The sequence below is a fragment of the Bombyx mori genome, chromosome 16 (assembly GCF_030269925.1).
Source record: "Bombyx mori chromosome 16, ASM3026992v2".
Taxonomy (NCBI): Eukaryota; Metazoa; Arthropoda; class Insecta; order Lepidoptera; family Bombycidae; genus Bombyx; species Bombyx mori.
In genome coordinates, this window is record NC_085122.1 from 10,366,890 (window position 1) to 10,394,520 (window position 27,631).

A 27,631-nucleotide genomic window follows, 5' to 3' on the forward strand; every position below is an offset into this window, starting at 1 on the left:
TATAAGTTTGAAATTTGTTTTGGGCCTTATTGAGCCAGTAATATGGTTGCATTTTTGTTGTATTCCTTGTTTGAAATGAGTTGATCGAATTCGTTATTGTCCATCTCGTTATGACGCGTTAAAGTAAATGAACGGCTTAGCGGTACTTTTGTTGTGAATTAAGTTCTGTTATCGAACAGAAACAATTAATAAATCCGTTTTTGTATGAATTCTGTCTACTAAATATAATATGTACGATACGACACGTAATTTTTTTACGTGTATATTTTTTTTTATAGTAGTGGGACACCCTGTATCTATACCTAGAGATCGGTATAATAAATGGCCAAACATAATATTTAAATTTAGTCTAATTTTATTAAATTATGAATACTATAATAATTCTCACTTGAGGGATGGGCAAAATTTTCGTGACATAACATCAAGGTATTCCAAGCTATTTGATATGTATTTATTGTCCATATCTTTGAAGCTCGTCAAATATACGCCTTCTACCGGTCCCATTGCTATAGTTTTCTTTAGCACGGTTGCAACATCATCCAAATCATTTAAGTTATTTGAAGAAACGATAACATTCACTCCAAGAGATTTAAGATTTCTGAAATAAAACACTACTGATCTTGATCTGATAATTAATTCCATAAAGAGAGAGAAAGAGAGAGAGGGGAGAGGGAGAGAGAGAGCGAGAAAGAGAGAGAGGGGAGAGGGAGAGAGAGAGCGAGAAAGAGAGAGAGGGGAGAGAGAGAGAGCGAGAAAGAGAGAGAGAGTATTCTTTATTGTACACCAAAAAACAAATAAACGATGCGATACATTAAATACAAAAAAGTACAATTGGCGGTCTTATCGCTAAGAGCGATCTCTTCCAGACAACCATCAGGTTGACAAGAATCATTTGGAAACGAACTACGCGCGGTGTACCAATCTAGTGAAATACATATACATATATGTACACATACATACTTACATACATATATCCGTAAATATACCTAGTCAGGTCATAAATTCTGTCACATGTTTAATATAAAATAATTGAAACAAGTTTATTCATTATGTAACCATTCATATACCAAAATGAACTTGACAAAACATAGATTCTTATGACACTAAACTTTATTCAAAATGACCTCCGTGATTTTGCATACAGGCCTTCAATCTGCGCGGCCAGTCGTCTATCGCAGCACGAACGAGGTCCATGTCAATATCGGCAGCTGCCTTAATCAAGGATGTCTTGAGTGACTCCAAATTGGGATGAGGCTTTGAGCACGCCTTTTCCTCCAAGTGTTGCCATATCTTGTAATCTAACGGATTCAAATCTGGACTGGAGGAGGGCCAGTCTTCGTGCCGGATGAAATCGATTTCACGCGCCGCCAGCCAGTCTTGTGTGCTCTTCGCTCTATGAGCTGGCGCCGAATCTTGTTGGAATACCCAGTGCCTGTTATTAAACATGGTATGAGAAACAGGTTCCACAAGGTTCGTCAGGACTGTATTTTGATACACAACTGCATTCGATTTTACACCTTTCTCACAAAAATGTACCTCTGTTAAGCCCCAATAAGAAATTCCCAACCATACCATGAGCGAGGATGGAAAATGACCTCGTTGGACACGCGGAATACGGTTGCTCGCTTCTTCACTACTGTGTGCGTACACCTTATCATTTTGTTTGTTGTAGCTCTCTTCTACGGTAAACATTTTTTCATCCGAAAAAAGAATTTCCCGATATTTTTTTCCCGCGTACCGCTTCAACAAAGCGCGGCATCTCTTCAGTCTCAGGTCCATTAGACGAGCATTCAAACGATGTCCTGGTTTTCTTCGATATTCCCGAAGCCCTAAGTCTTCATTTAACACCCTTTTCACCGTGGTTCTGCTTAACCCCATCTGAAGGGCCAACAGTTTCTGCTTACGTTTGGGATTTCTTTGAATTCGCGCCTTCACAGCTTTTATCACTGCTGGAGTCCTAACAGACCGAGGGCGACCACTTTTTGACCTGTCATCTACACTAGAGTCTTCATTGTATCGTTTGATGGTACGATAAACGAATCTTTTGGTTATATTCAAAATTTTCAGTATGTTAAAAATTTGAATTGGCGCGTAACCGCAACGATGCAACGCAATAACTGCAACACGGTCTTCTTTAAGCGTCCACTCCATATTTAAAAATGAGTAAAATTCTAAAAGTATACATTTTTATTTTCATGAACAATTCGAAATTCGAATTCAATAAACTTTTTTGTGGCCAGCATTCTAAAAGAATAGTTTTTACTGTGTGACAATACTTATGACCTGACTAGGTACATACAATTAATACACAATGTATTATAATATACTTAAACAAAATTAAAAAAATATAATACAAAACAATATTTAAAAACAAATAAAGCTTAAAGGGTTGCGTATAAATAGAATAATATTAATCCAGTGACTGCGGACATTCAATAATCTAGTCGGTATTGTACCTAGTACTATTGCCAGACTTTCCTAGTTTGGAGCCCGCACATACCAATATTTGAATACGACCTTTCCAATAAAAGTCTTGTCGACTTATCAGGTGCAGTAGTACCTACATATGCCACTATGTAACACGCTTTACCGCTATATTATAGTGATCAACATAGCATTATTGGGAATAAGTAGTAGTATTGATCATGGTCGTATTCTGATAAGTAATCAAACAGACTTATAGTATGTAAGATGATGATGATGAGAAGTAGATAATAAGATGATGATGTTGATTCTGATATGATTATGCTAAAATTAATTTACAATGAAAATAGACAGTATTGAGAAATATAAGTAAGGGCATCTTGTCTGTGCGAGTGGGGAACCAGATGACACTATTCAATACAGCGTTGGCAGATAACATTCTGCTGTTATTAAATACCAGTGGCTATCGGTTTCATTCTAGACTAATTTTGTAGATCTGTAGTGACAATCGTTTGAATTGTTGAATTTAAAAAAAATGCAATAATGTAATTTCATACATCTGTTATAACGTTTAGACATAATTTTAGAAATAATTGTAACGAAATTCGTAACATTTTTGAGCTGAAGATGTACATTTTAAATCGAATTAATTAATTGTATGTGAAATTTCAGAATCTATAAAGGGATATAAAGCTTTCGTAACGAACGAATCCATGCATGAATGTAATATTTTTTACTAACTCTGTTTGATGTTGAAGATACCACGAAGGCTTCGAACAACAGATATGTAACATTCTGGCACCTCTATTGATAAGCCTTTTTGCCAACTGAATACCAAAATATTCGTCGCTGAAGATGATTAAATGGCTGCATTTAGAAGTACAGTTAATCCTGTAATTGTAATATTATACCTGATATAACTTCAATTGGTGACATCTTTTAATAAGGTGACTTATTAAAGATCTTGTTAGCTCGTGGTTTTAAATAATTATCATGTTATGTGGTTCTTTCTGTATTGTAAAAGAACCTAGAAATTCCAAAATTTAGACTTTACCTAAGGCTAGCTGGAAGCGCTCGATCTGTAAGTCTTAAAAGGACATGTCCTCGATGCCAACTCTTCGATAACAGGCGTAGAGCTCGTGGAGCTTCATCTGCAGCATAAGTCACTCGCCCTAGTGGTCGCACGTAGCCCTTGGAGATGCCCCCACTCACGAGGATTTGTAATTTCTGTACATACGGACCAAATCAACGAATAGATCTCAATTTAATATCCTAAGCAGTTTTGTTGAAATTACGATAGACATGAGTAACGTTTTCTAATTTCTAAATTAATCACAGTAGGATATTCTAATGCAATTGAGGTTTCGATCTTAGGTTTCCAGCTTGCAGGTTGAATACGGTATTCAGTTAGTTTATTGTATTTATTATCTCAGCTAAAATTATCTCTAAGTCAGTCGCGAAATTAAAGATATGTTTCACAAACTTTAAATTCTTCATTTTTCGCAAAATCGAACATGGACACAAAATCGGCAATCACATAGGATCTATCATTGATCAGACTATTCATACGCAATTCGAACTTATTCTGGTTGTACATTTGTGCCGTATCAATTATAATGCTTAAAGCTCCACCACATTGAAGTGAAACCTGAAATGAAGAACATTATTTTACCTCAAAGTGTGCAATGTCACCTTTAGCTAAGTTTAAAAAAATATTAATATTTCCTTACATGTTTGAGCCAGGGTTCGACACTACATATTACAATATCGCAACCTTTCCCATTTGTTGCTGATAGTACCATGTCACCAAAAGTCACATCTCGAGAATTCCCAATGTGTTGTTCTGAAAATTTGGCAATCATATATTTCTGGGTTGGTTTCCAAAACTTTCCATTTTCAGACTATATTTGCCCATTGCCGAAAACAATTTTTATTGTGAGTACGCTGCTTATTCTGGGATTCAATTGCCAATCTTATGCAATTGTGATTCTACGAATATCGTCATCCCATCGATTTGATAAACGCCAGGAACCGACGTGGATATAAAGAGGCCCAAATGACTGCACCTTATAAGAATTATATTTAAAAATGAATGCAATGATTTTGTTACCTTTCAATTCTGGATAGAGCTTTTTCAAGAAACTTTTCATTCTCACGTCACCAACTGTAGTGAACACTTGACATTTGTGTGCAAGAGCAATGGATATGGCAGCCTGGCCGAGTGCTCCAGCTCCTTCGTGTATTAAAATTTTCATACCCGAATAAAGTTTTGCTTTAATCATCTGGAAGATGGAAAATTACCAAAATTCTTTGGTGTAATACGATCGAACATCTTACCAAGCAATAACGCCACACTGAACGTTTACTTAAAGTTGCAGTTGAACATAACATAACAGTCGTATAACAACCGGGCTCCGCGGAAGTCGGGTTCGGTCCTCGCGACCTTAACATTTAATATTAACATTTATTACAACATTAACATATAACATATAACAATAACATTTATTACATAGTACATTTGTACGTTGTATTAAAGTGAGTTAGTAAAATCCAGACTTATCATTAGTAAACAACTACTGCGTCGTCGCTGTGTGTCCACACAAAAAGTAAAAAAGAAAACTAGTAACGGAAGGGTCCCATGGATGTATCGGTAATTGAATAGAGCAAAATAACATAATCAATCAGACGTCAATACTCACTAGACAGTAAAAAGCATACGCATAAGCTAAAGGAACAGTTGCTGCATCTTCGAGACTCCAGTGATCCGGGACTGGCCACAACAGATCAGGGTGAGCTCGAAGATAATTTCGACAAGCACCTCGATGAACTATACCCATCACACGATGTCCACTACAAATGTGTAATACATGGTTTAACTGCTTCGCAGTACTTCGCACCGGTGATCTTCAAAATTATAAATAAGAAAAAACCAGACAAGTGCATCTAAACCTGGTGCTGTATGGCTTCCGACTACAAGCTAAGATTTTTCTTACACAAGGAAACCCTTAGCAGTAATATTGAGAATATGCTATGCGGCTGCCCATTATTTTGAGACGTTTTTCTTTACTTGTGTTATAAGATCTTCTTGCAACTTGTTAAATGTCATGATCGTCCTTGAAAACTGGAAGTATCCTATAGGTTTTTTTGAATGACAAAATATGGCTATGGCTTTTGATTCCGTTGACTTAGAAGCTTGATTTTTTTATGACTTCCATTCGCAGTAAACATTATTATTAGGTACTCATTTCAAGTGGATTCAAGTGGATAGTTGACAGATAGACGGTCAACAAACTGATTATATAAAGTATTCCAATCTTTTTATTTGAAGACTGCGGCCGTGAAAAAACTTCTTTTTAAATTAATAGTTATTGCTTTTTAAATACTTTTTTTTTTTTTTTCACAGGAGAAAATCGCCGGATCCTCACCCGCACGGCAGGTGGGGTATGTGGGAGTCGAACCTCACTAAAAACTCCTGCCGCTCACAGCCGGCGCCCTACCCCGGACCGGGTGGGAACCCAGTCGGAGCCATTGAGACGGCGGGACAGGGTTTATGCAGTACACATTACATCCATCCCGCCGTCCCCCAGACGCCGTACCGGCGACCGCCAGTAACACGACCGCCGGTTCCCTCGGTCGACGGGCCAAGAGCCCGATTGATAGCGCCGCGCTACACCTTCCCCCGGAGCGGTCGGGGGAACGCGACCTACCACGTCGCCCCACGCCTAGGTTCCTCCCCGCACAAAGCGGGTGGAGCCCGAAGCCCTTAGGGGGCCGGGTTACGGACGGGACCCCGGTCCCGAGCCCCTGCTCAGCTTTTTTTTAAATTAATAGTTATTGCTTTTTAAAGACTGTTTATATGTATGTACCTAGTTCAGCCATAAGTTCTGTTACAAATAAAAATGCATTTTTTAATGAAGTAATGTAACATTATTAAAATGTATATCTAAATATTTATTAAAGTCTCAGCCAAAAATAACTAGTCAGGTCATAAGTATTGTCACACAGTAAAAACTTTTCTTTTAGAATGCTGGCCACAAAAAAGTTTATTGAATTCGAATTGTTCATGAAAATAAAAATGTATAACTTTAGAATTTTACTCATTTTTAAATATGGAGTGGACGCTTAAAGAAGACCGTGTTGCAGTTATTGCGTTGCATCGTTGCGGTTACGCGCCAATTCAAATTTTTAACATACTGAAAAATTTGAATATAACCAAAAGATTCGTTTATCGTACCATCAAACGAACAATGAAGACTCTAGTGTAGATGACAGGTCAAGAAGTGGTCGCCCTCGGTCTGTTAGGACTCCAGCAGTGATAAAAGCTGTGAAGGCGCGAATTCAAAGAAATCCCAAACGTAAGCAGAAACTGTTGGCCCTGCAGATGGGGTTAAGCAGAACCACGGTGAAAAGGGTGTTAAATGAAGACTTAGGGCTTCGGGCATATCGAAGAAAAACAGGACATCGTTTGAATGCTCGTCTAATGGACCTGAGACTGAAGAGATGCCGCGCTTTGTTGAAGCGGTACGCGGGAAAAAAATATCGGGAAATTCTTTTTTCGGATGAAAAAAATTTTGCCGTAGAAGAGAGCTACAACAAACAAAACGATAAGGTGTACGCACACAGTAGTGAAGAAGCGAGCAACCGTATTCCGCGTGTCCAACGAGGTCATTTTCCATCCTCGCTCATGGTATGGTTAGGAGTTTCTTATTGGGGCTTAACAGAGGTACATTTTTGTGAGAAAGGTGTAAAAACGAATGCAGTTGTGTATCAAAATACAGTCCTGACGAACCTTGTGGAACCTGTTTCTCATACCATGTTCAATAACAGGCACTGGGTATTCCAACAAGATTCGGCGCCAGCTCATAGAGCGAAGAGCACACAAGACTGGCTGGCGGCGCGTTTTCTGGCCTTCGACAGACGAGATGTAGTATCTGTTAATAGTACGATATACGAACATACGGCTGATACCGAGCTTTTGAAGTGTCTGGAATATGACCGACGGCTCCATACTCAGTTTGTCCAAGGCGATCACTGTAATCCTATTTTCTTTAACACCCCATTTCATATTGTGATTTGTGAACACGAAAAAATATGTGAAATGGCGCAAAATCGAAAGAAGTTTTTAAAATAATATACGTGTTCTAAGTTCAAAATAATTAAAAAGTTGAAAAAAGAATAGTTTTTATGTAACAGTATTTATAGTTAGACTAGTTATATAATAGGTTGGGGAAAAAGTCTTTTCGCATTATATTGTGTATGAACTTGTAACAAAATCTCTTTGGCTATACTATTTGTATCTGGCTGTACTGATATCATGCACCCCACAAAGTAATCATAAGCATTTTAAGTAAGCTTAGTGCTGATGATCCGACGAAATTGTAAAGACGAATTTCAGGAGTACAACGCTGTTTGAATAGCACGTACCAAAGTAGTAGTAGTATGACGCCTTTTGAACTTCTTTTTGGGACAAAGATGAAAGACAAAAATGAAGATATTATGAAGCTGGTAGAAGAAGAGGAAATACAGAATTACAGTGAGAAACGAAATGAACCAAGAACTAAAGCTATAGAATCTATCAAGAAGATACAGGAACAGAATGTCAAGTAGGGACTTGGTTGCTATCAAGCGAACTCAATTCACCCAGGGAAGTAAGCTGTATCCAAAATTTCTGGGGCCTTACGAAGTAGTGGCTAAGAAACACCATGACCGGTACGCTGTAAGAAAAGTCGGCGACCTAATGAAGCCTTGGGTCGTGGATGAAGGTAGTTCATCTGGGTCAGACGATTGACCAGGATTGCCGTGTGGGGAGTGTTATTTTTATTACGTTTTTTTATTTTATTTTTTAATATTTATTTTGTTTAAGCTTGTTGCAGTGGCAACATTCTATTATCTTCAGAAAGAGATAGCAGTTTAAGGTTAGAGGGAGTAGGAACATAGGAAAAGTTTTAGAAAGACGTGTACGAAGTGATTGTGAAATGAAATAAAGAATTTCGCTATATTCAATCCACTTTCACTCATGAACGTTGCCACATAGTCAGAATTAGACTTTTTTTTACCTTTTATTGTTACAATTATTGTACCTTTCAGTAACACCGCTGTAATCCATACCATAACAGATTTCGTTCACTTGATGAGATACTGCTCCTGTTGCCTTTTCACCATCTATAGGAGTAAGACTTGCGTAGTGAACCTAAAATCAATATACTCTATAAATTTGAATCTATTATTTAACAAAAAAATTATGGTTTCTTCGATCTAAGCAGATACAGAGAGAAGCTAAATTATAAACAGAATAAGCTCTTATATGCAGCCGTCAACGATTTGTTCTTGTTGTACAATAGTGTAACAATCGAAATTGTTCATACTGTTTTTCAATTAACAGTTTACCTGATAAATTCAATTCCATTGTCTTGAACGGAATATTAAAAGATTCAGTTTACCTTCACAAGAATTCCGGATCCAGATGGTTCAAAGACTTGAGACCAATGAATGGAATTTATATTCCCAGGTTCTGCGCTTAGAAGCATCGTATTTGAACAAGAGGAAGTTTGTATTTTCAACTAAAATAAACCAAAAGCAATTAATAGCTGTAGAATTATCATATGAAAGTGACATTAAATATCTAATCGAACTAAGTTAACTTGCCTTTATCAATTCAGTTTTGTCTTTGCTAGACGGAACCAACAGACTCGTGGGATATGAAATTCTAGGAATTTGACGAAATCGTATACCCTTAAGGATCACACCCCCGCATCTGAAATACTTGAAAATATTATTACGTTCACAAAACTCTTCATAGGTCCGAAATTCTTTGTTTTTGTTGTTCATGGCACATTCTGTTAATAATATATTAACACGTTGAACGCCATGCAGCCAACCGGCGGGCCTAGCATACTATACCATTCGGGCTAAGCCGAAATCAGGGTATCAGTATTTTTTATCAATTTGAGATTTTCATTCAAATTTATAAAATGCGATAATTTTTATCTTCCGTGCAAGATAAAAAAAATATTAGCGTCTAGTTTTGAAGATATTTTAAAAGTGGCTTGAATGAAAATACTCCGGTTTTCATAATAGGGCGTTCAACGTGTTAAGTTTCAATTTTACTCGACGTGAATTTAATATCGCTTGCTTGTAGATTTCTTAGTTTTGGAAAAGATTCAATTCTAAAGCCTGTTTAAACTAGAACATGCAACTCTAAAATTTATTCCTTTTCATAATTATTATTAGTGATAACCAGCGTGATAGCTCGGACTGCTCGATACTACCATCCATGATATCGACCGTGAAGTAGGGAAGCATATCGGATTGTAGGATAGTTATTATACAAATTCCATTGGAACATTGACCTTATGCCGTTTCTTCAAGGATACTAGCTATATTTTGAATATTAAGCCCCGAGAAGTTTATAGCTTACCTACTAAACCTTGTTTAGGTATATAGATTAGAAAAAAATAAAAATATGTAATATCAACTCACTCCGTCGAATCATATACTTCAGACCGAATTACTTTTAATGTGGATGAACTATCTTTTGAAAATATTGGCTTTTCGTGTTCAAAAATATTAAGAATAACGTCAGAGATCTTAGCAGGTAGTGAAACACCATTATCGTTCTGATTTAAGATATTCAGTTGCAGCATATTCTCGATCAGCGTCACCCAGTTGTCTCGCCATTCTACGATGGCTTCAGATAAAGTCGTATTTGCACTCTTTATCAAACGGAATTCTTCGCTAAAAATTTAAATGATATCGGGCGGTTAATAAATATAAAACTCAATTTTTTGAGAGATAATTTACCAAATTATTTTATACTTGTTATAAAACCTGTTTTAGGTACCAATGACATCAATTTAATATAAACTGTGTTATACTGCAGTTTAAATAAGATTGTAACACAAAAAATGGGCTTTATAATAGAAAATTATGTTAACTTTTCCTAGTCCTATAGTCGTAAAAATTTCGTAAAAAATTACCTCGCTGATTTGTGAGGCAAAACAAAAAGTGCCATTAAATTAGTTTGGTAGTGTATGTCTGGCGTTTAAATAAATAAAATACAAATAGGCAGTGAACATTTTAAATACTGCAATAAAACATTAGGGCCGACCAAATATCTCAAAATATCTATAATTTCAATGGTAAGACATATTTCTCTATTATATATTCTGATATTATATACATAGTTAGCGTTAAAGTAGTGCGTTACGTTATTAAGATATTTCAAAACCTGAAAGAGTATCCTTTTTCCCATAGTAGTTGATATACGTCGTTTTTATTTAGTTCCATAGAAGTAACTGCATGATCCATTTTGTTAATCACATTTTTACTTGTAGTAAAAATAATTCCACTTGCAACTTTAGATCCAGCGTTTGTAACCTGAATAGTCAATTTAATAGTCAATAATTTTTAATCCTAAATATGTTACATTGTATGTCGCATCCGAAAATAACAAACGAAGCAAAAGCGTGCCACCTAGCCGTAGGATGTGAGCCGTAACTCGCCAAAGATCGGCTCCATTCGGGTGGTGTGCTTCGGCAGAGTCGAGGTATCATGGCTCGGGTTGAATGGAAGCACACTCGTTGCCTAGCTCGGAAAGAGTGAAGACGTCTCGAAACTGTCATCGTTTTGTGCTGCACAATCTCTTTGCCCGATTACCCATCAGACGTAACTATTTCAAGAAATAATGAAGATATCGGCTCATTTCGCGGCGAATACATTTAATACATTATATTATATATTTAAACGTTGACTTAAAATTGTTTATTTATTACCAATAACTAATCCCGAAAAGTTTTGTTTTATTTCAAACGGAAGAAACTCTAAATTACTTATTGCTACTTTTTGTATTACCATAAAACCTGCTGTTACTGATGATGACTCAAGAATCTGGTATTATTAAGCTAGTCTGGTGATAGTGATATAATAAAATTATGAAATTCATTCAGAGAAAACGTCGTGTGAAGAGTTAATACAGAAAGCTTCACCGTCATCTCGGAAACAGACATCGGCATAGTCAAGAAAAGGAAGTAGTAGAGTTTGATTAAGAATAATATATGTATATGTAAAGAGAAAATGCGTAATGAAAAGGTATAATATGAAAGTGTAAATATTATAATCTTAAACAAAACAAATCCCAATAGATTATCAAACTACGACTTACCCATTGAGAACATTTAGGACCGTATAATATCGAGAATGAGACCTTGCAAATACATAGCCTTCCGTAAGTCCAAAAAATTAAAAAATCATTACAAAGGGAGAAGAGGTCAACCAAAGAAGACATTAATAGATTGTCTGAATGAATATACGAGAGAAAGGATAAGAAAAATTTGCTGTGTTGACCCTAGTGGGATAGTGGAAAAAAAGACTACTTGCGAATAAAACACTGACCTCAAATCGTCCATTTCCCTTGTTGATCGCTACACGCAGTCTTAATATTTTTTCTTCGCAAAGTATTGGTTGCACTTCTATATGAACGTCGCTAAATTTAACCGACACCTTCTTTTTGGGCAATAGCATCGACATGCATAACGTGTCCCAAACTAGAACTAAAATTCCTCCAATAGGATATATCATTTTCCCTAAAAACATTTTGAATTATTAAATATCTCTGGCATACGTCTAAATGCATTTCATGACAATAAAATCACAAAAATGCCTATCTTTTATAACGTTTGAGCTCTTTTTGGAACTCAAAATTGATTTGCCGCACCATTGCCTCAAACGTGCTGTAGGCGATATGTATTATTTATTATATTTTTAACATAATCATGTTTTGCTGAACATTTAGTTTTCCTTCTGAAGTGCTATTATTCTTATTCAGTACAACTTCTTATCAACATTCCGATCCAAGCACTCGTCGTGTGCGGACGTGCTCGTTGACCGTTCGATCGCCCGACCTCGGTTTGTGGCACATCTGGGGTCCAAGTGTTTTCTCGGAAGTGTCTACCTATGGCTAATTGCGTCGCATTGCCATCTGTGAGCGAACGGACCTCTGAATTCGTGGAATTCGTTCGGCAAATCAGTGGTAAACTCCGTGCACCGCATGCACACAGGACGCGGGAGGGAGCCACATAACATGGTTCTCGTCGCCCACCAGCCCAGCCCGAGGGAAAACAAATATTGAACATCCAGACTGTGTGTAGGCTTTCCGCAATCACTGTGGAAGCCCCACACATAAAGGCACTCCGAGCCAATGCCACAATTGTCAGCTGCACGAGCACTCTTCCCGTTATTGTTAATATAGTAGCATTTAGACTGGGCACAATAATAAAAAGGATTTAAAGACTCAAACACAACCTGATTTGAAACATAGTCTAATTCGATTTTACTCTGGATTCTGATGGAACTACTTTCTGGTTTGCAGTTATTTAATTAACAGGAATGGATCCGGAGTTTCTTTGGGCACATAATGCGATCCTCATTGCACAGCCTGGAGAAACTCACAATTCTCGGACAGATGGAGGGGAAGCGCGCTAGAGGAAGAGCGCCAGCTAGATGGGTTGACCAACTCAAGGAGGTGACTGGAGGCCAGATATGGGGAGCGGTACATATGGCGCAGAACCGGAGCGAGTGGAGAAGATTGACATACAGTCACGATCCTCAGCATTGAGGGAACGAGCAGAAAGAAGAATTAACACATTGTATAACATCAATAACTGCGTCATATTAAATTTGTAATAATGAATTCCAATGTTGTTTTAAAAATACACATTTAAAATTTTGAAAACGTGTATTATTTCTGTGCAATCTCATCATTTTCCCAAAAAAAATTTTATATCCTACTTTTCACTTAAATATCTACAAAATTAAAATATTAACTTCTAAATCTTGTGAAAAGGATACGAACTCATGATCATTCACCTATTCATTTACGCAACCGACCAACTGAGATATCGGCACATAGCCCTTGGCGGTTAAAATATAATTTAATATAGCTGGCATTAAGCTAACCATAATCGTAATTGTATGTTATACTCGTACATATTCAATGACCATATTCAATGTTGTTATAATAATTGATTTTATTGATGGTTGATAACAAAGTACTACGCAAGTCCAAGTGTAAGTCATAACAGTACTAAAGAAATATTATCATTTTTGTATTTTTTTTTAATTTTACCTAAATTATTAAACTGTTTAACAGATTGGCTGGTAGTATACATCAGCCCGTTGAGTTTCTCGCCGGATCTCTGCGGGTCGTGATTCCTATCCGGTATTAGATTCATTCTCGAAACTGTTGCTCTTTAGTTTGTTAGGTCTCCCCTGGAGGAGCTCGGGCAACTGTTAGCAAATCCCGCCCCTCCTGGCTAATCCCTTGCTCGCCCACCTGCCCTTGTGAAACTGGAAAGGCCTCTGGGCCACCCTCAATCATAGAAAAAATCTTACCTTGAGCAATGTTTCCTCTTAAATAACTATGCTCTTTGTCATGCACAGATATGAAATGTTCGCAGACTGCACAAGTTATTATTTCAGTACTTTGTGGCTTTGGAACGTACCTGTAGTTCAAAATTCAACAGTCAATATCTATATGGTAGAAAAGTTTTAATGAATGAAAGCTTCAGCGTCTTCGGCCTAGCATCTAGAATATCTGATAAGTTTCTATTCAGTGATGTAATGGGATATTTTTAGGAAACCACGTGTTATGTCATGACCATAAATTACATAGTAACAACGACTTTCGGATTTTGTTTGGCGCGCCTTGAAGTACCACTGGCTCATTTCTGCTACAAAGCCTCATGCGATTTGGTTTGAAGGATGATGCCGCCGTTACAGCGACTCGACTTCACAACGAGTACAACGTCCCAAGTTCAGCGGTGGCACCCATCCTGCAGAATCTACTAAATCGGTAACTACTTGAAACCAGTGGGCCAAGGCAGCTTTGGCTCATCTATAGGATAAAAATAAAAAAATGAATTAATTATTAATTATTATCTTCAAATTTGCATACTACCATTCCTGTAGATGCATCCATTTAACTAATTGTGATAGCATGGGAGTCCCTGCTGAAACTGGTAACTCTACTTTTGGGTACAAAGCCTTGATGTCTGGTGTGCATCCTTCAATGTATAGCCTGAAATAATTAAGAAATGAAACGTTTAGTTAAAAATGTATTCTTGATATTTTTATGATTGATGGCGTCGCATCGCGAGAGCATCGGTATCGCAGGATCCGACTGATGCATGACCACGACCACTCTGTCAAGAGTGTACGAATAGGAAGAAGATATTTTTTGTTGTTATTGATTCACAGATGATATTCTCCCTTTATTTTACTGACTCTGACTTCATGTTGATTTAATGCGTGAAATGTTTAAATGCTCCCAGCACTCATTTTTCCCATTAAATTTTGTAACAATGAGGCCCTTATAATTTATTTCCCGTACCAAATACGTTTTGTACATTATAATTATAGCTGTTGACTTGCCCTTCAGAAAGAAAGAAGAGTTTTCTTTAACAGAAGAATAGGAGCAAGAGATTTTTATGATTGGAGTTGACCACTTGTCATACCAGCACTAGATTTAAATTAATCGATACGGCAATTGGTATTGGCCTCAATTTTTATTTAATTTTATTTATTTTGAAATACTGTGGACTGTTTTAACTGTCGAAAATTATGAAGAATTCGTGCAAATTCAAATTTGCAAATCGAATAAGATGATATGGACTCGAACAGATACGACGACATTTAAGTGTTGCTTAATTCGTAGGATGACTTGACCGAAACTTCAACGAGCACTGAAAAGGGAGCCTATAACATGAAAAATCTGAGTGAAGACAAATTAACTTTGTGAAACTTGATCCATGTATGCAAAGAAGTCTTATTTTTAAAAGGTAATGTAATAGGTCAATATCAATTTGAATATAAAGACCTTCAAAAAGCGATAAACCAATAAAACACAAAATGCTAAACTCTTTAGGACCTTGCCGAAAGCTGGCAAAAACGAGTGATTCGAATCGCAAATTTCTCGATAAATGGCTTTTATTTTCATATAATTATCAAGAAATTACCGAAAAAAGATCAAAAATACACAAAATGTTAATTATTCATTCAAATCACCTTTATCACCTTTAAACTATGTTCCTACAAAAACGGCATAATTACGCCACCGAATAAAGTAATCAAATAATTTTTTAAACGATTTTTCCGGAATTGATTGTAGTTCTCACCTCTCCTTTACGATTTAAGATAGCCTCTTCTACCGAACGAAAACATGTGCCACGATGTGGCAATTTAAGGTTAGGAAAAATAATGAAGTCAGTCGGAGCCATATCTGCTGAATAAGGTGGTTGATCGATGGTATTTGTTGAGTTTTTAGTAAAAAAAAAAATGTTTGCAATAATGGCTTTGATGGATGGCGCATTATCATGGTGCAAAATCCAAGAATTTTATTTTCACTAATCATAGCTTTTTCATCGAATTCGCTCTCCAGTACAACACCGTCATAATAAAAAAGAGTCAATATGACTTTGACTTTTGATCGACTTTGGCGTAGGTTTTTCGGTTTCGGTTCAAATGGAGCGCATCACTCTGAGGTTTGTTGACTAGTTTGTATGTCAAACTCGTAAACTCAGGTTTCGTCCCCAGTAACAATTCGTTTTATGAATGTTAGATCGGAGTTGACTCGTTCTAGCCTGTCTTCAGTGACTCTTATACGATTGAGTGTTTGGAGAAAATTCAGGTCTTTTGGGACTAGCCGAGTGGCAACGTGTTGTGGACAACTCAAGTCATTATTTAAAATGGTATGGATCTACTCGGGAGATACAGAAAGTTCGGCGGCTATCTCCCTCATACTTGAATAGTGATAATATAACCTATAGCCCCCGAATAAAAATCTTTTGCTGCACATTATAGTTGACCGCCGTTTAAATTTGTATGATTACTTATTTAGATTACATACTTATTTAGATGATTTAAGTGTACCTACAACTAATTTCAACTTACTTATTTATTTCATCTTTACTTACTTCCCAATGGTTTGAAGTAAATGTATGACGTTACCATCTCCTTTTTTAGTTAACGATATATTAAAGCAATCTGGTGATACTGAACGTTTCAGAATGGCCTGTAGCAGTCCACGTGGAGCTATTTCTATGAGAATGGCGTTGTTTGGGATAAGTCGAGATGTTTCCTCGAATAGAACTGGGTTCTGAAACATGTAATTAATTTACTAATTGCTTTCACAAACTTTTTTAATAATCGTTATTTAAATTAGTAGTTCTTTTTTCATTTATAGATTTCAAATATGATGGGTTAAATTTGAAAAATAAAATTGGAACGATACTAAGAAGATTAGGATGGCCCCTGCGTAAGAATGACACGCACAATTATGAGGGAACACGCACATAAAAAAGGCATGCGAATCATTGAAAATCGAAGAAATAAATATTTTTTTGTACTTTATACACACATAAAAATTATTATTGTGAAAATTAGATTTAATATTTTTCATCAGGAAATTTATTGATCAGTATTAATCAGTACACACCAACAAATTATTAGTTTGGTATTCAGGGGAACAGTATTTGGCTGCTGCATTATTCCAATCCTCTTGAGGAACAGACGTGGAAACCCAACGTTCACTACGAAGACGTGGATTTTTTATGACCTTCTTCAGCATTTGTAAGAGGTTGGAGCCTTACATTACAAAAAAAAACATTTTATAAAGGTGAAATTAGAAACCACAGAAATAACAGAAGTCTTAAAAAGTTTTCATTTACTATTTAAATAATTGGAAAGTAACTCTTGGTTTATTTCACAACCCAAAGATTTTTAATGTTTGTATTCAAAATTTAATATTAGAATCAGAATTGTTCATTTATTAGAATTCTTAGTATAATATCATAACTTTAATAATTTTCTTGATTTTCCAAATAAACAATCAAAGGATTTACCAGCAGCAGCTATGTAACGAGAGTGATACGCGATATTCGCAGAAGGAACTGTTTTAGCAAATATTCCTTTGGCTGACAGTTCGGCTACGAAATGGGCAGTCACATCCGCTGGGCCCGATATAGTGCTAGAGTCCGGTCCGTTGTGACACGCCACGTCTACTTCTGGAGGACACAGAGGTAAGATCTGAAACAGTGTGCAAAGCTTATACACATGGTCAAAATGACGTGGTACACCTGAAACTGTATTTAAAATCTTCATAAAAAAAGCCAATTTTTGAAGTGAAACTTCTTTAGGCCCGTTGAGAGTAAAATTTAACTTGCGACAGATTCGTTACGGCTAGAGAGAAATGATACAGTTTAGGAAAAGTGAAAGTGAGAAAATAGACAAAGCGTTTCGTGAACCATTCGACCGTGGAGAGAGGGAAACATATACAGAGCATTCCCTATAACAAGAAAAATTTGATTTAATAAGGATGAAAAATGAAGAAAAACACACCGGAAAAGAATTTTCACTTATTTCACGTGTACCACTTGCAAGCGCACCATGTTTTAAGGATATTTATCTATTATATTGCCAAAATTATAAATGTAACGTAGCTAAGCAATCTCACAGTTCTCATGTTTTGTGTGAAAAATACAATCACAGACCAATTTTTTTAAAAGCAAGATTTGTTTTATGTAACATTTTTTAATACTTTACTTGTTTGTATCCCATCCCGATGGCCGCCATAGAACCCTTGATGAGTTTAGTCTCAATGGATGCTTGACCACGAGAATACGCAGCCAAAATCATTTCCTCTGCTGTTAGACAACCATCGGCATAAGCGCAGCCGAGCTCGCCCACACTGTGTCCTTTTATTTATAAAGAACATTAAAATCATGATTATACATATTATTTCTAGACGATAGAACACGTCGTTTGTGGCCTACGTGGTGTAAACTAACTACCAGAACTCACACATGCCGTGAGTACCGCCTTGAAACATGTCTCACTTGTATTGTAAAACGGCTTTCACACTTGTAGTTGTAGTACTAGAGAGGTATCTCACTGTGCGAGCATAGAAAGCGTACTATTATCGGTAAAGACGTAAATTCTTTTTTTGTGTGTTCGAATTTATTATTGTGCAAGATAGTGGTATTCCTTCGACGGAGAACACGGGTGAAGTACGTATTTTATTATATTCTACATATTATTATTTGCCGAATTTGTACAATGGCATTGCTTGATGGGCCCGGCGTTCTATCCTTCAGGCCACGGTAACTTATGACGAATTAATTGAGGTGACTTTAGAATTTAATACGATTTTGTATGTAGGAGAACGAAATGGAAATACAATGACAAAGAAATTCTGAATATCTCTGTAAAACAAATGATTTTAAGATTTGAATTCAAAATACATAAAACAAATACAGACAGACCTTCCATTGTTTATACATATTATAACCCTTAGCTTTGGCCTTAAAAGAGATACAACGCCTTTATATGTAAATTAAAATAACGTAAATAGACATTTTATTATTAAAAATTTTATTACTATATAATAATTTAACCTTTACCAATGATATTATCAGGAACCAAACCAAGTGCATAGGTGACATCTGTCAAACCGATCTGAATGGCCGCGATACCCAAGAAAGCGTTTAGAATATTATTGAAAATATCAGGATCAGTAGACGTTATAATTTTCACGAGGTCTATTCCTTTAGATTCGACTGCTTTTTGGCAGCTGCAAAAGGTCGTTTTGATAAAAAGAGGCATATAATGTACTAAAGTAAAAAAATAAATCGAAGTACTTTTTACCGCTCAATAGCTGCGGAAAATATTGGGATATTCATAAGTTCCGCGCCCATCCCAGGCCATTGAGAACCCATCCCACTGTACACAAACCACAACGGACGTTTGGCATTATCGAAATAGTTCACTGCTTCTCCTAAACTTACTGTTTGATTCTCTTGCGTTTCTGCAAGGATATGAAAAATGGATAAAAAGGAGCTGAAAAACCAATTTAGTAGCTTCGCATGCTTTATTTTTTACAATCTGTGAACACATTTAGATAAAAAAAATGTGTGGTATTCGTGGGACACCGGATAGGAATAAAGTTCAATATTATAAAAAATATTAATTTTAAGTTCCATTCGAGGTATAAAGAAAATAATTATTCGAGTATACATTTTTTACTATGATTTTTTTATTGTTAAAAAAAAATCGATTCAGGAATTGTTGAGTTTACGTGCAGTGACATCTGTTGATAACAAACTAAATAGAAAAAATCTTACATTACGGACGTTTTTTCCCGGTCTCATAAGAAACTTCGTTCCAAAAATATCCTTCCTGCCTCTGTCGGAACTGTAACGCTACTTACGCAAAATTGTGTAGCCTCTTCCCAAGTGCCCTGGAGTCACCACCGAATGTATGTTGTGAAATAATGTTAGTTCTTCTGGATCTATTGGTCTTGATTTTAAATTATCAAGTACTTTTTTTACTGAACTATCTTGTCTCCCTGATACTGTCACCAGGTGTGGTATGCTGGATTTATATTTGGCTAAGTCCTGTGATACATAAATGCTATGTATAAACATTTCGCAATTAAGAATAGTAATATTTTTTTAAGTACTTAACTCGTGTAGAAGATAAGTGAGCTAGATATCATTAAAATTTTTTCTAACGAGGCTGTACTGTAGTGATTTACAGAGAAAAAAAACTAACATATCAAAGTATACGTCTTAAAGTGACAAACAAATTGCGTCGTTGAAAACGAATTAAATCATTAAAGTATATAAAATTCAGATAAATGATAACTAGAAATATAACTAGTCAGGTCATAAGTATTGTCACACAGTAAAAACTTTTCTTTTAGAATGCTGGCCACAAAAAAGTTTATTGAATTCGAATTTCGAATTGTTCATGAAAATAAAAATATATACTTTTAGAATTTTACTCATTTTTAAATATGGAGTGGACGCTTAAAGAAGACCGTGTTGCAGTTATTGCGTTGCATCGTTGCGGTTACGCGCCAATTCAAATTTTTAACATACTGAAAATTTTGAATATAACCAAAAGATTCGTTTATCGTACCATCAAACGATACAATGAAGACTCTAGTGCAGATGACAGGTCAAGCAGTGGTCGCCCTCGGTCTGTTAGGACTCCAGCAGTGATAAAAGCTGTGAAGGCGCGAATTCAAAGAAATCCCAAACGTAAGCAGAAACTGTTGGCCTTTCAGATGGGGTTAAGCAGAACCACGGTGAAAAGGGTATTAAATGAAGACTTAGGGCTTCGGGCATATCGAAGAAAAACAGGACATCGTTTGAATGCTCGTCTAATGGACCTGAGACTGAAGAGATGTCGCGCTTTGTTGAAGCGGTACGCGGGAAAAAAATATCGGGAAATTCTTTTTTCGGATGAAATTTTTTTTATCGTAGTAGAGAGCTACAACAAACAAAATGATAAGGTGTACGCACACAGTAGTGGAGAAGCGAGCAACCGTATTCCGCGTGTCCAACGAGGTCATTTTCCATCCTCGCTCATGGTATGGTTGGGAGTTTCTTATTGGGGCTTAACAGAGGTACATTTTTGTGAGAAAGGTGTAAAAACGAATGCAGTTGTGTATCAAAATACAGTCCTGACGAACCTTGTGGAACCTGTTTCTCATACCATGTTCAATAACAGGCACTGTGTATTCCAACAAGATTCGGCGCCAGCTCATAGAGCGAAGAGCACACAAGACTGGCTGGCGGCGCGTGAAATCGACTTCATCCGGCACGAAGACTGGCCATCCTCCAGTCCAGATTTGAATCCGTTAGATTACAAGATATGGCAACACTTGGAGGAAAAGGCGTGCTCAAAGCCTCATCCCATTTTGGAGTCACTCAAGACATCCTTGATTAATGCAGCCGCCGATATTGACATGGACCTCGTTCGTGCTGCGATAGACGACTGGCCGCGCAGATTGAAGGCCTGTATTCAAAATCACGGAGGTCATTTTGAATAAATTTTAGTGTCATAAGAATCTATGTTTTGTTAAGTTCATTTTGGTATATGAATGGTTACATAATGAATAAACTTGTTTCAATTATTTTACATTAAACATGTTACAGAATTTATGACCTGACTAGGTATAATAAAACAATACTGCAATAATTTTATTTTATACAGTATAAATGCAAAATTACGCAAAAGTATCCTGGTACCTTAGAGTATACATAAGCAAGCTATAGAGCACCCGTTAGCGAGTATGAACTGTAAGTACGGGTTTGAACAATATCGAGTTCGAATATCGAAAAGACGAACGCGCTGATTGTTTCTCGCACCGATATTTATTTAATTTTAATGTTATAATGGTGAAATGTGCAGTACCAAGTTGTAAGAATGATTCACGGAAGCAAACTAAAAAGAACAAGGATATTTACTTTCATCAGTAAATAGTGTTTTGATAAGAAAACATAATTTTAAGTATTTTAATTACTCAGGGCGAGAAAGGGTGTTGCGGGAGGCGCGCGGGTGGGTTCACGCAGCGTGCGTTCCCGCGCCTCCCGCTTCCGACCTTCTCCGCATTGGAGGTAGTGCTGTGTCACGTTGTACTCGATACTATGTAATTACATTTTTTTTTTATTTCTTTATTTTTAATTATTTTTCTTTCTTTATTGTATTTAAGATCGATGTCTAAACTAACAGCTTGGAATTGTAATACATCATAAGTATTTGATACATTTGGATAAGGATTAATATTATTTCTATAAAAATACCTTCAGAAATAATGCCTTATTTTAGAACAAATTTGGTTAGCATAAAAAACGTTATAGTGAGCCAACCTTAACATATAGACACATGCTATCGCAGACTTTTTAGATCTTTTAAGGGGAAACAATTCTGTCATACATTATTTTAGCGAAACTTTAACCATTTCCGCAGCGCACGCAGCGGAAGCACTCAAAAAGGAAAAAAAACCTGATTTTGAAACACTCTTTATTGGTGCTCCATTTGTATTGGTCTTAACGTGATGTTATATAGCCTTCCTCAATAAATGGGCTATCTAATACTGAAAGAATTTTTCAAAGCGAACCAGTAGTTCCTAAGATTAACGCGTTCAAACAAACAAACAAACTCTTCAGCTTTATAATATTAGTATATATATACAAATCTTATTACCCTTAAGTACATACTTTTGTGAAATATATTTTTATTATTATTTAAAAAAGACTTAACTGTGTTTTATTGATCTGCTTAAACCTAAATTTTAGTATTTACTTACCTAATACTTACATACGAGTATATCAATCGTAGCACATCACTATTCGACCGCTACAACATCTGCTTACACTTGGTATAATGGACAACCAGCGATGTGCGCGCTCTATAGTTTATGTATACTCTAAGCCTGGTACTGTTTACGTAATCCAAACCAAAGGATCTCTCATTCTCTTGAAATCTAGACAATTTTATTTTAGAATTTAAAAACCATGCAGATTACCTTTGGTTTACGGTTTCCTTTCAACAGAACATGAGCATTGACTCCAGTTACTGAAAAGGCATTGACTGCTGCGTAATTTCCGTTAATGTGGCAGTGATCGTCAAGAATACAAATTCGTCCATCTTTTATTGCATTTATGTCGTGGCGTGGCGTATTGTAATGCAGGTTACCAGCAAATAAACCGTTGTGGTAGCCAAGGAGCACCTATGAAGTTTAATTGTCGCCCTATAAATATCTCACACCAATTGTTTTTAGTCATTTACTCTCTAGTAAAAGATTTGATATGAATTTATGTCTTAAAAATTTATGTTGTGTTCTGGAAAAAAGTTTTTACTCTCTTTTGTCTATTTAAGCTTCGATAAATAAAATGCGGGCGGCGATGCTCGACTGAAGCATAAATAATAAATACACTTAATAGTTAGCACTTCAAATGTGGCTGTCATGGATTATTCTGTAGGCAAATAGAGTAAGAATTTCACACCTTATAATACTGAAAGCAGGTAATTTTGTTTTTATCTATAATAGTAGGCAGCTTTATATCTAATATATAAAATTCTCGTGTCACAGTTTTCGTTGCCATACTCCTCCGAAACGGCTTGACCGATTTTGATGAAATTTTTTGTGCTTATCCGGTATCTATGAGAATCGGCCAACATCTATTTTTCATCCCCCTAAATGTTAGGGGTAGTCCACCCCTAAATATTTTTTTTTAATTTTTAGACAAAATTTTTAATTTCTATTTTTATGATACAACATACAAAAATACATACAACCCTAAATTTTCACGCCTCTACGATCAACCCTTATTTTTTATTTGCTAATTAAAAACTTTAAATTTTTTTGCGAGTATTTTGTTTTTATTTTGTCATGACGTAGAATAAAAAAATTCATATTACTCTGAAATTTTCACCCCTCTACGATCAACCCCTATTTTTCCATCCCGATTAATATTTTTTTTATTCTATGCACAGATCCGCAATAAGGTTGCAAGATGGCAATCAAATATTATAATTGTAGTACGATAAATTCTTATTCAGAGTTTATAATTTCAAGTTCCATTAATTATGATTTTTTTTAAATTGAAATTGATCTCCCGCTCTCGCCGGTCGACTACTGATCAACTATCAATCGATCAGCTATCCCCGCCAGGTGTCACCACTCATCCAGCGAACATCAGGTAGTAGGGATGAGGACGAAGCCGGTCTCCTGTCTTACTTACTCACTATAACATCATAGATTATACACTTAATATATTTGAGAGCTATACAATACTATACATTTTCCAGCCATGTTTTTTTGGTTTTATTTGTGTATCAATAGTATGTTCAGTAGGTTTGAGAATCGGCTACTGTCTATTTTTCAAACCCCTAAGTGAAAAGGGTTGTCCACCCCAAACATTTTTTATTTTTTATTTTTTTGATATATTTTTTTTTGTTTATAATGAGGTATTATGTGGTTAAATGAGGTTTTTTTTTCTACAGTAGAATTTGCCTAGAAATCTTATTTAAGGCAACACAACGTTTGCCGGGTCAGCTAGTTTTTTATATATTTCCTTTGGTTTTTTGTTTGAAACATATGAAAGTGGCCTCGTAGTAATCTGTGACCGGTGTTAAAATTAAATCTGTTAAGAACTTCCACGTTTAAGAAAAGTTTCGGTTTATTTGTTGTAATAAAGTCAATTTCGTTTCTTGTTATGACATCAGGAGATTGCCATGTCCATTTTCTTAGAAGATTTCTTTTATAGAAACTATTCATTATACTTAAGTTATTCTCTGCCGCGTAGTTTATCAACCTTTGTCCGTTATCGTTTCTTTTGCCTATTGTGTAAGGGTCCTGTTATTTTGTCTTCGTTTTTTCTCCTCTGACTAATTTGGCTATTAAAATCTCCCATTACAATAATGGTTTTGTATAAATTCTCCATTATTCCATTTAAGCTTTTCTAGAATTCGTTTTTAGTCTCTTTCTTTGCTGTTTCTGTAGGAGCATATATTTGGACAATTGAAGATTTTTGTAGCCAGGAAGAGTGATATTTAAAATTGCTATACTATTTGACACTCCTTTAAACTCTATCATACTGATTTTAAGATATTTCTTAACCAAGAATTCCACGCCATATATTCCTGGTTGTTCATTTTTGTAGTATAAAATGTGTTCATCATGTTCTTCTATTTTTTCAGCCGACCGTCTGACGTCACGTATACCCAGGATATCCCAATTGATCTGATTCAAACCTTTTTCCAATTCTACTAATTTTTCCTTCGATTTTAATGATCTAGTATTTAGTGTTGCTATACATAATCTATGTTTTCTAGCCTTTGTATTTGTTTCATTTCATGTCTGATTTCTAGTTGGATTTGGATTGGAGTCGAAATCTTTGAGATCTTGGGGGTAGTGGTCGGTGGACCCGCGGTGACCAGCCGTATTGGGGTTTTCATTATATGTACTGGATGGTTTTCCTATTCTAGATGCGATTCCTTACCGGTGTCTGTTAATTCCTATGGTTTAAATTGTTGAGATTGTTTTTACTGAGGTTTTTAATGAGGATGATCTTGCCCTCATATATTGAAATGCATTGGTTTTGTGTAATTTTGGTGGTGCAATAATATGTTTCGAGTTTCTGTAGTCGAGTGTGTGTAGGTGTATGCATAATATTGGGTGATGTCGAGGTTTTCCGCTTTCTTTTTTCGACATCAGACGTATCTCTCAGTATAATTTTATTGTTTCGAATGAATGCGTCATTTCCATTTTGTTTTACTTGCTTGAGTTGTTCTTATAAGTTTTTGCGTAATTGTATTCTTTCTTTTGAAAAATCTTGTGTGATATAAGCTTGTTTCGGCATTTTCATCTTATTTTTCAATATTTCTAGTTTCTTTAGAAATGGCGTAAAAGATATAAGTATTGATCTCATTTTTTTCTCATTATACTTCTTTCCCAGTCTATAGTAGTTATTTATCTCATAGAAGTTGATATCAACATTTAAAACTTTTATGATTTATTATATTAAACAGTTCTTGCCGGTTATTTTCTGTTTCTTTTATACAGTGTAGAATCAGCTTGTTTTTATTACCTTTGTTTTCTAAGTATCTTGCTTTGTCGTTCAACTTTTGTAACTCGTTTTTAAGATACTTATTTTCTTCCAAGATTGGTTTTATTTTGTCATCTATATTGCGCATGATAGTTTCGGTTACACTCTGAGTAATTGTTGCAGTTTGTTTATCGAATTCCGATTTCATCATCTGGAATATGGAATGGAATTTTGTCGAAGTCGTCGTGGCCTAAAGGATAACACGTCCGGTGCATTCGTATCTAGCGATGCACCGGTGTTCGAATCCCGCAGGCGGGTACCAATTTTTCTAATGAAATATGTACTTAACAAATGTTCACGATTGACTTCCACGGTGAAGGAATAACATCGTGTAATAAAAATCAAACCCGCAAAATTATTATTTGCGTAATTACGGGTGGTAGGACCTCTTCTGAGTCCGCACGGGTAGGTACCACCGTCCCGTCTATTTCTGCCGTGAAGCAGTAATGCGTTTCGGTTTGAAGGGTAGGGCAGCCGTTGTACCTACATAGGCGGCACTGAAAATTTCGGGAATTAACGAAGTGACACAACATTACTATTTAAAAATGTATTTATTGCTTTTCGAATTATTCTCCGCGAAATTTGACACATTTTTCCATACGATGGAACCAATCAGTGAAGCAACCGTTCCATTCGGAAGTTGGGGTCTCCAAAATGGCTGTTTTGTAGGCGTCCACAGCTTCTTCAGGTGATGAAAATCTCTGTCCACACAATTTATTCTTTATTTTAGGGAAAGTATAGAAATCATTAGGGCTTAGGTCGGGGCTGTACGGCGGATTGTCTAATAATTCTATGTTTTCTTGCTCTAAAAACTCTTTTGTTCTGTGCGCGGTGTGAGAACTCGCATTGTCGTGATGGAGGATGATGCGGCGGTTGCAGTTCTCTTTACGGAGTTCAGAAACGACTGTGGCAAACAAATGCTAGCATACCATTCTGCATTAACCGTTCTTTGTCCCTCAAGAGGAATAGTCGTAACATGGCCGGTTTCGGAGACAAACGTGGCCACCATTTTTTTTGCAACACTCCGTGAACGAAAATTTTTTGTTGGCTTTAACTCATTTTCGAACACCCAAACTCGTGACTGGTTTTTTGTTTCGGGTTCGTACGCGTATATCCAGGATTTGTCACCTGATACAATGTTGTATACAGCATTTGAGGATCCTGCGTGGAATCTTTCGAGAGTTCTGACTCACCAAGTAACGCGAGCCGCTTTTTGCTCTTCACAGAGCGAATGCTTTATCCATCGGGAAAACAACTTTTTTACACCTAATTGTTCATGCAAGATTATTTGTATTTGACTCATGCCAATGCCTAAAGTTGCCTGAATTTCGCGGTATGTCACATGTCGATCTTCCTCAATCAGCTTACGCACAGCATCAACGTTTTCTTGGGTGACTGCAGTTTTTGGACGACCTTGACGGGGATCATCACTGAGCTTGACACGTCCACGTTGAAACTCAGCAAACCAGCGATAAATTGTGGTTTTGGATGGGGTTTCATCACCAAATGCAGAAATCATCCGGTCAACACACTGTTTTTGTGTTAAACCACTTCGAAAGTCATAATAAATCATCGCTCTTGAATTTTCTCGAGTCGATTCCATTTTCTCAACGACTAAACAAGTTTGACAAAACCTCGTGACAAGACCGAGAATCTTTTTTTAAATAAATAAATGGTATTCGATTTTTAAAACCAAGGAGTTTTCAATTAAAAAGATTTTAATATGACAGGAACAGTGGAAATATTCCATTCCCGAT

General features: G+C 36.2%; 1 protein-coding gene and 1 non-coding gene across 2 annotated transcripts in view; one reads left to right on the plus strand and one right to left on the minus strand.

Annotated features, from left to right (window-relative positions):
* LOC101742625 (fatty acid synthase) overlaps window positions 1-27,631 on the minus strand; it is a 54,792-nt gene that overhangs the window by 4,937 nt on the left and 22,224 nt on the right. The window contains exons 9-31 of the mRNA XM_038016324.2: window positions 22,790-22,993; window positions 19,682-19,868; window positions 19,120-19,279; window positions 18,876-19,045; window positions 18,019-18,170; window positions 17,319-17,502; window positions 16,913-17,061; window positions 16,392-16,573; window positions 14,378-14,497; window positions 13,813-13,922; window positions 11,815-12,005; window positions 10,652-10,800; window positions 9,904-10,158; window positions 9,070-9,178; window positions 8,865-8,984; window positions 8,505-8,614; window positions 5,124-5,274; window positions 4,535-4,706; window positions 4,155-4,267; window positions 3,908-4,072; window positions 3,479-3,651; window positions 3,166-3,315; window positions 389-598 (exon numbers count right to left, since the gene is read on the minus strand). Of these exons, the coding sequence (XP_037872252.1) occupies window positions 389-598; window positions 3,166-3,315; window positions 3,479-3,651; window positions 3,908-4,072; window positions 4,155-4,267; window positions 4,535-4,706; window positions 5,124-5,274; window positions 8,505-8,614; window positions 8,865-8,984; window positions 9,070-9,178; window positions 9,904-10,158; window positions 10,652-10,800; window positions 11,815-12,005; window positions 13,813-13,922; window positions 14,378-14,497; window positions 16,392-16,573; window positions 16,913-17,061; window positions 17,319-17,502; window positions 18,019-18,170; window positions 18,876-19,045; window positions 19,120-19,279; window positions 19,682-19,868; window positions 22,790-22,993 (3,686 nt within the window). The remainder of the gene's footprint in view (window positions 1-388; window positions 599-3,165; window positions 3,316-3,478; window positions 3,652-3,907; window positions 4,073-4,154; window positions 4,268-4,534; window positions 4,707-5,123; window positions 5,275-8,504; window positions 8,615-8,864; window positions 8,985-9,069; window positions 9,179-9,903; window positions 10,159-10,651; window positions 10,801-11,814; window positions 12,006-13,812; window positions 13,923-14,377; window positions 14,498-16,391; window positions 16,574-16,912; window positions 17,062-17,318; window positions 17,503-18,018; window positions 18,171-18,875; window positions 19,046-19,119; window positions 19,280-19,681; window positions 19,869-22,789; window positions 22,994-27,631) is intronic.
* Window positions 16,666-16,773, plus strand: LOC119629740 (U6 spliceosomal RNA). Its single transcript, XR_005245642.1, has one exon. It is a non-coding gene; the product is annotated as a U6 spliceosomal RNA (small nuclear RNA).